Source organism: Octodon degus, unplaced genomic scaffold (genome assembly GCF_000260255.1).
Source record: "Octodon degus isolate 3935 unplaced genomic scaffold, OctDeg1.0 scaffold00021, whole genome shotgun sequence".
Lineage (NCBI taxonomy): Eukaryota > Metazoa > Chordata > Mammalia > Rodentia > Octodontidae > Octodon > Octodon degus.
This window is the reverse complement of record NW_004524597.1, coordinates 20,742,329-20,752,815: the sequence shown is the minus strand read 5'-3', so window position 1 is coordinate 20,752,815 and position 10,487 is coordinate 20,742,329. Positions and strand designations below refer to the sequence as shown.

General features: G+C 42.5%; 1 protein-coding gene across 1 annotated transcript in view; it reads right to left on the bottom strand.

The window, feature by feature from the left end:
• Cpne8 (copine 8) overlaps positions 1–10,487 on the bottom strand; it is a 250,510-nt gene that overhangs the window by 168,761 nt on the left and 71,262 nt on the right. Inside the window, exon 6 of the mRNA XM_023711426.1 lies at positions 7,084–7,123. Within this exon, the coding sequence (XP_023567194.1) occupies positions 7,084–7,123 (40 nt within the window). The remainder of the gene's footprint in view (positions 1–7,083; positions 7,124–10,487) is intronic.

Sequence of the window (10,487 nt, the reverse complement as noted above, 5' to 3'; positions counted from 1 at the left end):
TGTAGACCATCAGTCATAAAGACCTTAGCTTGAATATATTTATGATGCTAGTTCTCATCACCTAAGGCCCAGATAAGAAAGCTATCTAGAAAAAAAAAAAAAAAAAAAAAAAAACAGTAAGTGGGAAACAGAATCAATGTGTAGACCATCAGTCATAAAGACCTTAGCTTGAATATATTTATGATGCTAGTTCTCATCACCTAAGGCCCAGATAAGAAAGCTATCTAGAAAAAAGAAGGTTGTTAGAGTAGCAGGCATCAGAGGATCGCATGGTGGGCAGTCAGGCAGGACTCTTGGTGCTAACAATAAAGGAAGTATCTGAGTAGTATGAGAGGGAGAATGATGGGAATATCTTGGCCCAAGAATACCAGGTAGGAGAAAAAGCGAGAACAAATCCCTGAGAGGACACACCTGGGCCCTCAAGGAAAAAACCACAATGGGTTAAAACAGAATAAACAAAGAAATTGGCAGAAGGGGTCACCTGGGCCCAGCACCTGCTGTGGTTTCCTTCTTCGGTGTGGTGGAAAAGCAACTGGTGGGCTTGCACCAGATGTCCTGACTTGCTTTGAAAAGGGCAATTTGGCCAAGTTTCTTCTATCAGTTTTCTAAATCTCGAAGTTCCCTGTGATTCTGTTTTATGATTTTCTCTACGTATACGATCTTCAGATGTCCAGCATGATTGAATGACAGTTCTCAAACCCATGTCCGCAGTTTCCAGACGCTGCCTCATCAGCATCTCCATCTGGATGGCTACAGGAGGACTCAAGTGAACATGAGTGTGATCCTTCTACTGCCTGCTCAATCCTCACCCCTTGCCACATGCTCCTCCTCCCCGATAAACCTCATGGCAAAAATGGCAGCACTACTTACCCAGCCGTCCTCACCAGGACCTCACCTAGGGGCCACTCTCACTTTCTTATTTTTACATCTGATATCAGCAATCACTGTACCAATATATACTTAACCACTGCTTACATGTCAATAGTTTTAGACATCCTACACCTTTCACCCAGCGAAATTACAAAGACGGGTAACTGTACCCCCTAATTCCAGATTTGTTTTCCCTTCCCATCCTCCACTTCATCTACCACAGCCACAATGAGTGAATCAGAACTTCCCCCTCCAAGAACAACCACTAAAAGACAAAACTGTAAACATCCTTTTTAACCATAGTCTATAAATTCCTAAACCACTTGATTCGAGCATCCCCCCTCCCAAGTATTCCATCCTACTCTCCTTACCATTCATAATGCTTTAATTATAGCAGCCTTCTTTCTATCAGAGCAATGTACTAAATTATCTCTTCTCTCCAGAACTTGGACTGCTCTTCCTTTTGCCTGGAATGCTACTTCCCTAGATTTTCAGTAGTCCTTTCCTTGTCCTCAAAAGTGTATACTCCCTATAATATTCAATAACAGAACTTAGAAAAAATGGGGTATACAGATGAATGTCCATTTTGTATCTGTGTATTCAAAGTGGTTAGGATAGATATATAGTTGCATTCTCTTAATGAATAGAATGATTTGTTCTAATGGTGTTTGTAAATAGGATCTCAAGTCCGCATCTTGTACAGCAATTAACCACTAAGAAGAATATATGCAGTGTGTTATTTGTTGAATCTGTACTTCTGATTTGATTTGAAACTGTCTCATTGCTATCTGTTTATCAATAAAATTTTGGAAAAAAAAGTGTATACCCAGTAGAAGAACTAAGATAGACCCACTCTCCTTGATTAAGCGGCTCCTCGGCTTCTAACTAATGTTACTTTTCCAGGCCTTCCCATATCTTGTCAATATGAGTGAAATAAAGAATAAATTACCTTCATCATTAAACTGAACCCTGGGCCGAGGAGATAGCTCGGTGGTCTATGGCCTGCCTGCCAAGCTCAATGACCCAGGTTTGATCCCCAGTGCCACATGTTATGCTGGCCACTGACGGTGTGCATAATGGCACACACCTGCAATCCCAGCACTGAGAAGGCTGAGGCAGGAGGATCACTATGAGTCTGAGCTGCGTAGTGAGACCCTACACCAAATACCTAAATTTTAAAAAACTTGAACTCATGTTTATCAAATGAATCTCCCCACCTCACCGCCAAGACTACAAAGTACAAGCTATTTGAGAGCATCTTACTTGCTTCTTACACACTGGTGTAAACTCCAAGACTGTACTAGAATTGATCACTTAGCTGACTATAGGAATTATATATGGATATATGGATATATATATAGATATAGGTATGGGATACATATAGGGACATATATAGATATGGAATACACATATAGGGATATACATACATGAAAAATATATAAATGGAATATATGTAGGGATATATATACAGAGAGACAAAGACACAGGGAGACAGAAAAAAAAAGTTACTATATATACACATTAAAAGTCAGTTCAGTTACACAGAGTTTAACATAGATTTATACTTCAGTGCAAGTCTCTTGCCCCATTTATGAATCTGTTCTTAATTTTATAGTCCAAACAACTCACATTCAAATCAAAATGTAAAATGCCACTAAACTAGTTTTGAAGTCCATAATGCATGATACTTTGAAAATATACTGAAGAGCATACACTCCTTCCCCGAAGACCAGCGTCTTCAGGGCAACATAATCCCGTGAGCCACTCACATTTCTGACACAAAGCCTTCAGCCAGTGCCTCCTAAGACCAACCAAGGTGACAGAACGTGCTTCCCTGGACTGCCATGTGGGTATGAAGTCTTAACACACAAAGTATAGTTTCGATGTTGTCTAGTTCCATACACCAAGGAGAATCCTCGGTGAAGCAATTATGGAGCTGCTATTAATTTTTCATTAATTACTTAACTGATGCAGTTAAATTATGCAAAGGAAAGCATGCTATGCAGTTCTGTTAATAGCATTAAGAAGAGTGTGTTCACTAGCACCCTTGGAAACAAACTTAGAAGTCAAAAGGCCATGTTTGTCCACAGTGCCTGACACTTGTGGGTGACAACACTTTAATGAAGACCTTTCCTCAGGGAACTGTGAGGGCTAAATTATCTGAAGGAACATGTCACTGGATGGCACCAGTCTTTACTGGGGGCACAATGCTTCCCCACGGAAACGTCTCCACCACCAGCAGAGCCAGTCCTCTGGGTCTTGTTCACCTCATACTCACTTTTAGTACTAGAAACTCAAGGTACAGTTCTATACTGTACCTTAATTTTTCCTAATAGCATCAAAAAGTTTTAAGTGAAGAATTTTTAGATACCAAGATCCTTAGATACCAACAACAGTTATCCTAAAAGGCCAAGTTTTCAAACTTATCAGAAATTAGAATGTAGACATTTATCATTGCTAGTTCAGGGAGTTTTTTTTCTTCTTTCCAAATCCTTTTTTTTTTTTTTTTTTTTTTCAGTACTGGGGACTGAACTCAGAACCCTGCGTTTGCCAGGCCCAAATCCCTTTTGTAAAATATAAGTAAATGGGCCCGGGAGATGGCTCAATGGAATAAGCACTTCCCTGGCAAGAGCAAGGGCCTTGCATATATATATATATGCCTTCACTCTTCATGCAAGTCTGGGCACTTAGCAGTCTTTTCTAAAAGGCTCCAGTTTATACTGCACTTTGTAAATTTGGCAGGTAGACAGCTACACTATTAAAGCGTCGCATCCTCAGGAAATAGATTTAGCTTGTTTATTGGTTCTTTCAATCTTCAGAGTGCATTACGACTTCCTTTTGTGTTGAATAAGTTAGATACTCTTTGGCTAAAACCTGTTCTTGGATACTTTCAAATGTCTAATGCTTTCACTGTTCATTTCTAAGACGAATTCAAGGCCTTCATCTATCACAGCTCTTACTGATTCAAAATATACTTTCCTCTCTCTTTGGTCGCACTTCACTCACTAGTCAAGGCCCTTATAAAGCAATATTAAAAATATATAACACATACTGACTAAAAAGTGGGATGATATTAAGCATTCATGGCGAAGCTACGTGATACTTCAGGAAAAGGCCGTGGGACTCTGAACTAAGCAAGAAAGACATAGAAAGAGAAAGAATTCATTGTGAGAATGAACAGGGTTTGGTGATTCAGCGAATATGGAAAGTATGACCAAGGGTGGTTAATAACACATCCAAGTTGTTCAAGTCAACTGTGTTGATGGAGAGCTCTCAAGGTAAAAATTAGAGACAGTGCAGTAAAATTGACAAGGAGAGGATCATGAATTTTAGAAATTTTAATTGTAAGGTCAAGGAGATAACTCAGTGGTCCAAGTACCTGCCTGGCAAGCACAAGGACCTGGGTTTGACCCCCGGTACCATATGCTGTATGGCCCCAGAACCCCAGTGCGCTGTGCCAGCCACTGAAACTGGGTGTGGTGTTGCAGGCCTGTAATCGGAGTGCTAAGGAGGCTGTGACAGGAGGTTCGCTACCAGTACAAGCTGCATAGCAAGACCCCGCACAAAACAAATAAATGAAGCTTTTTTTTTTAATTTAAAAAATAAAATAAATAAAAAGAAACAAAAGAAAAATTTTTAAATTATTTATTTATTTCTGCAGAACTGAGGATTGAACTCAGGTCCCTGTGCTTGCCAGGGAAGCACTTATTCTACTGAGCCATCTGCCTGGCCCTACAAAATTTTAATGGAGGTCTTCTGAAGAGCCTCTACTAGCAAATATTTAACAAACAAATAAGAAACTCGATTCACTCATGTACACAGAGGGGCAGATACAGGGAGACACAGGACACGATGTGAAAATAAGCCCATCCAAGGAAACTTACACAGTGCCTTGGGATGAAAATTAAAAATCAACTGTAAGAAACACTAATACCAAGCCACAGGAAGAAGCAGCAAAGTTTAAAAATGATGGTGAGTAAACAGAACAGTAGGAAAAAGAGAGAAGAGTGTAGGGAGGCAAGGCCAGGGGATTGGAGCATCTCACAAGCGGAGATGTCTGTTGTGTCCAAAAGAATGAGAAAGAATGAAATATAGTCCTCGATGGCATGGATTAACATTCACGCTTATCTAATCCACACCACTAGCGTAAGTGGAGGTGAAAACCAGAATGCAATCAGCAGCAGAGAGAATGGAAAGAACAGAAGTTAAAACAAAGCAAGCCAGGCCTTTTTTCAAAGACAGATGGTGACAAAGAGAGAGGAACAGGGGAACCATGCAGGCAGAATAAAGCAGTATCAAACTAAGTATTTTTAGGGTAAGAGAAACATAACATTTTTCTTATGAAAACAGTAAGAGCTTTTCTGAAAAAAAAAAAAAATTGAAAGGGTACGTGCATTCATGGCTTCCAGATGTGCACATCTGCCATACAATGCTTAATAATTATTGACTATTGAGCGAATACAGTCAGCCATATCTGAAGTGCAGTGTTTCTCCCCGACCACAAGGCAGCAAGGGTGGTAAGGGCCCCACGTCACCACCTTAATGCTCACCCTGGAAGAGCCCCCTCTGGGAAATGTCCTTGGTCATCTCAGTCCTGCTCTTGGGATGGTAGTCAGAAGTAAGAGCCACAAAATATTCAGAGAGAACAGGGACTGAGAATCTGTCCCCAGGCAGGGATGGGGCACTTATTTTCTCAGTGTCCAAAGATGAATAAACATGGCTACAGCAGATGCTCAGAGGAAAGGCACAGTAAGAAGAGTATGTGGCCAGAGAGAGAGAATGAAGTGGAGAAAATAGCCCACACTGCCACCCCACCCCACCATCGGTCTCTGTTTGCAGACCTGGTTCCCCAGGGCCACACGCTACTTCCACATTTTTGAGATGCTCTGACCTCCTACAATAAAGCTTCTTTGTGGGAGGAGTGAATGGATTTCTTTCCTTGCCACTCAGCAATATGCCAAGAAAATACGGTTTCCTTCCCTGGTTTTTCCCAAGGATGTCTGGAAAACTTCTAGAACAAAGCCATGAAAACAAACTACAAATATCCAGTCACAACGCTATAATGCACCTTACCACAAGGGACAAGAAGGTGGCGTGGTGGCACAAAGGACCTCACTGATGACCAGCAAGCTACAGCACTTCTCAATTTATAGAAAGGGCAGTCATTCAAACAAGCTCTTTCTTGAGTAATTCTTTACAATGTTCTGCTCTGTGCACCCCCACATGAAGAAATGGAGACCTCCTTTAACAAAGTGGTGAGCAGGAAGTAGGCTGTGACATTTTATCCCCCATACCCGTGCTCCTGGTGCCCACGTCTGTCTCCTACACTGTGATGTCACCTCTCCCCTCCTGAATTACGACATTCCCATGCTAGGTGACACCAAGACTCACATGCCCACGTGCGCTGTGTACAACAATGCACAGAAGAAAAAGAAAAATCTCCAGGCCCGGGTCCGAGTCCAGCCGGCCTCCTAAGTGGAAACAGCTGCGGCCCAGGCTTCCCTTGGAAGCTCTGGGAACCCCTGTCAGAACAGTTCGCCCCAGCAAGCCCATCTCAGGAGCTGAGGCCCAAATTCAACCCCACAGGTCAGGGAACAAGCTGGCAAGCCCCCGTCATCCCAGCGTCCTCCTCTCCACCTCCCTTCCCAGCTCTGCTGGTTCCTCTGCCAAGCCTGGTGCCCTGCTGCTAGCAAGCAGTGTAGCTGCGGGGGAGAAGATGGAAAGATCAAGGCCGAAGTGGGAGCCACTGCACAGAGCGTAAGGAAAGAGATGACATCCACCTCGCTCACACGGTGCCCTCGGGTACTGGCACATGCCCACCTAAGTTCCTTCGCAGGAAGTACTAGTAAGCAAATAAACTGCATGCGAAGCAGAACTGGAAATCACTCTGTCTACACCCAGCTATCTCCCATTTGCCCAGAAACAAAGCTTCCAAAATGATACGGACTAAGGCATTAAAGTGAGACAAGAAGCTGTCTTAAATTCTCCAGTATTTAACACATCAAATCAAAGACTAATTTTTTCCACTTGTTGATGGTAAATTTCTTTTCATATTGTCTGCTCTTCAAAAATGTTATTTTCTACATCAATCAGATTATATACAAAGTTATGAAAAAATAATTTTAATATTTTAATATTGATAAATCAGCACAAATAGCAGCAAACCAAAGTATCATATATTACACAATCATCATAAAAGCAAAATGAACTTACATGTTTGGACAAGTTGGGGCTCTTTGAATCAACATCATACCTGAAAAAATGAGATGTAAAATTCAAATTATTTCCACTAATACAGCTAGAGAAAAATATCATTATTTTCCAAAGCACATATATGTAAAAATGAATAAAAAAAATAATACCCATTAGGAGAAAAATCCAGCAAATTTAATTTCTGTGAATCCTGCTGTTTCTACAATGACCAGTTCTGCTGCTCGAGAATTTTAAAATGCATTTTGTTGAAAAAACAGCAGTATCCTAGTAACACTCAAGTGACTGAAAAAGTTCTTGAAAGGGAATTTCTCTCTTCTCTGGATATCAATAAAAATAAAACAGGCCTTGGTAATGGTGTATATACATTGTCATTCTTTCTTTTTTTATTTTTATTTTTTAATTTATTTAATACAGGGTCTCACTACACAGTTCAGACTTGTAGTGATCCTCCTGTCTCAGCCTCCCCAGGGCTGGGATTACAGGTGTGCACCACAACGTCTGGCGAGGTAGGGCCGGCAAGGCACGCAGTACCAGGGATAGAAGTTGGGTCCCTGCACTTACAAGCAGGCACTCAGACGGCCAAGGTATCTCTCCAGCCCCTGTCACTCTTTCTTTATATCTTAAATGCTAGAGTTAGTGTTGAAAACTGGCTGAAACAATGAGAAACTGTCTTTCTCTAATCACAGTCCTTGGGGAAAACTGTTTTATGGAAACAGATGGTACTGACAGTAAATTATCTCTTGGTGAGATTCTGGGAAAACAGAGCCTGTGTGCCAAATGCTTCTAAAGAGAAAACGGACATACCAGGTCTGGTCTTCTCCCTGGTCAGCCCTTTTCACATTCCTGGGGCAGTGCTGCCTACCAAAATTGAACTGCCTTTTTTGAAGGGTTAACTAAACTCTTCTCTCACACATCACAATGCCTTCACCATCAAACAAAGCATCTCAATCAATAAAGCGGGGGATGAACCTCAGTTCATAAAGGGCACTGATCCTGGGCAGAAGCACACTGCCTCCCAGAGAAAAGAATGCTTTCTGCAAACTGGATCTAAACTTGTGTGGTGCGAATACCAGCGCAGGAGAGTCACAAAGCACACCCTCCGCACCAGGGCACTCTGACAACTGAAGAGCTGCAGCCTAGACTTTCCAATCACTGCAATGTCACCAGCCACTGCAAACCTACAGGTAGTAGTAAGAAAACAGTTCCAGGAACTTCTGCTTATTCAATATCATTTCTTGTTCAAAAGACGTAAACGTGAAGATTAGTGAACGTCTCACAAATGAGCCCTAGAAAATATCTTCTAAGTTAGTATGTATTAAGGAGGAAAAGCACCCACTGTTCAGTTTGTCAAATTCAGCAGCTTTTAAAAATACTACTGTCTTAAATATAGGTAATTTACACCACGCCTCCAAAGGTATTAGCTAATATACTGGATTATGCAGCAACAGAAACCATCATCATCTTTCTTTTAATGGAATTTTCCTGCTAAATTTTCCACCCTACACTGGTCCTCATCCTCACAGGTCAGAATATAAAAACTACATTTTTAATCGTCACGGTGGCAATTCATGGCCTGGTTTATCATTACGAGCATCAGGGTCCCCAAAGGAAGAGAGAAGACAGGCGAAGCAGGACAGCAGTCCTGTCCTCCCGGGAAGGGTCACCCCCACTGTGCCTAAATTCACTAAGCAGAATCCCAGAAACACCTACATCCTGCCGCTGAAACTTTTATTACCAGAGAAATGAATTGGTGTATCTGGTTTGTGTGGATCTTAAAAGCTATATTTTCTATCAGGAACAGATGCTGATGGGATTATTTCTGTATTTCTGGAACAGGAAAGTACAAAGCATAAAATGCTAGGTAACTCCTTCTGCTTAGCTCAGAGCTAAGAAACAGCATAGACTTGAGTTTCAAGCCAGTCCAGAGCTTTGCAATCAGCACAGCATTCGTAAGATGATGGGTTATTCTATTCTTGTCTCAGGGGGCAAGACAGAGATTCTTCTCACTCCACCCAGTTAACTGAGGGGCAGCTTCAGAATCTGGGGTGACTATGGTAAGTGGAGGACAAGATGCAGCTCCCCAGTAGTTATAGTTTATATAATGTATCAACTTGAGAAGTTTAGAAGGTTAACTAAGCAACTCAGCAGGGGCCAGCGTCCTCACTCTGTCCATATCCTGAGCCTGGCAAGAAGGCCTGGAGATGGTGGTGTAAGCGGGGCAGCCTGCATCACAACATAAGGGAGGGAAAGAGGCTTGACTGCTTCCTCCCTCCCTCTTGCTCTCACTGTTTCTGCTGACTTCTGCCACCCTGAACTGTTGGCCCTGTGCCACGCCACCCTGCCTTGGAGCCAGCCGATTATGGACTGAAACCTCCACAAACTGTGAGCTTTCCTTCCTTCACTTTGAGCATCAGGATTTAGTCTCAGCAATGAGAGAAAAGTAACCAAGACACCAGTGTTATGATTAAGCCTCATGCAGCCACAGGAGGGGCTTTTTACAAGGTGCCTGGATGTAGTGTGACTCTGGGATGGATTCATGGTACAATGCCAGGCTCAAGGGCCCTAGGATTAAGTGTGTGAGTGCTGCCTACCCTGAGCAGCCTGGATAAGACATTAGGGGCAGAAAGAGCTGTGGTTGCCCCTCGCTTGCTTTGCTACCTTCTGCCCACCATGAATTGTTTCTCCCCCCCCCCCATTCTTATTTCTCATGCCTCTCTTCCTTGCGGTCAGCCAATATGGACTGAAACCACTATAAAACCCTGAGCTAAATAACCTTTTCCTCCCTTAATTTGTCAGTGTTGGGTATTTTGTCCCAACAATAAGAAAAGTAACATACCAAGCCAGGGACAGACATGCCTGCAAGTCTACATGAGGCTGCCGTGGAAATGAGTGACACATGAAAATTCTGAGTTATGCTTTCTCAGAGCTAAGCAATATGATGCAATGTTCTTTTGGGGACCTCTTTGACAATGACAAGATGAGCAAGTTGCTTAACATGTGGAAGATGGAACCTATACTGAGGTGAGACCTAAGCTTCCCAGATGGCAGGAAACCCACATGTCTGCCATCAGCACTTCCTGCTGCCTTCTTCCCTTCTCTCCTGCCAGGAGCTGGGGTAGCAGCTCCAGCTGGGGGAGAGGAAGGAATGAGCCATGAACACCACTCGACATTAAGTGTCAAAGTGAAGGATGCTGGGCATGGCGGCACACACCTATAATCTCAGCACCTGGGAGGCTCAGACAAGACTGTGGAGAGTGAGATCCCAATCTGGATAATTTACCAACTTAACAAGACCCTATCTCAAAGTGAGAGTTTTTTTTGTTTTGTTTTTAAAAAAGGTAAAAAATGTAAAAGGGCTGGGGATACAGGGCAGTACAAAGACACTGGGCTCAATTCCAGAGAGA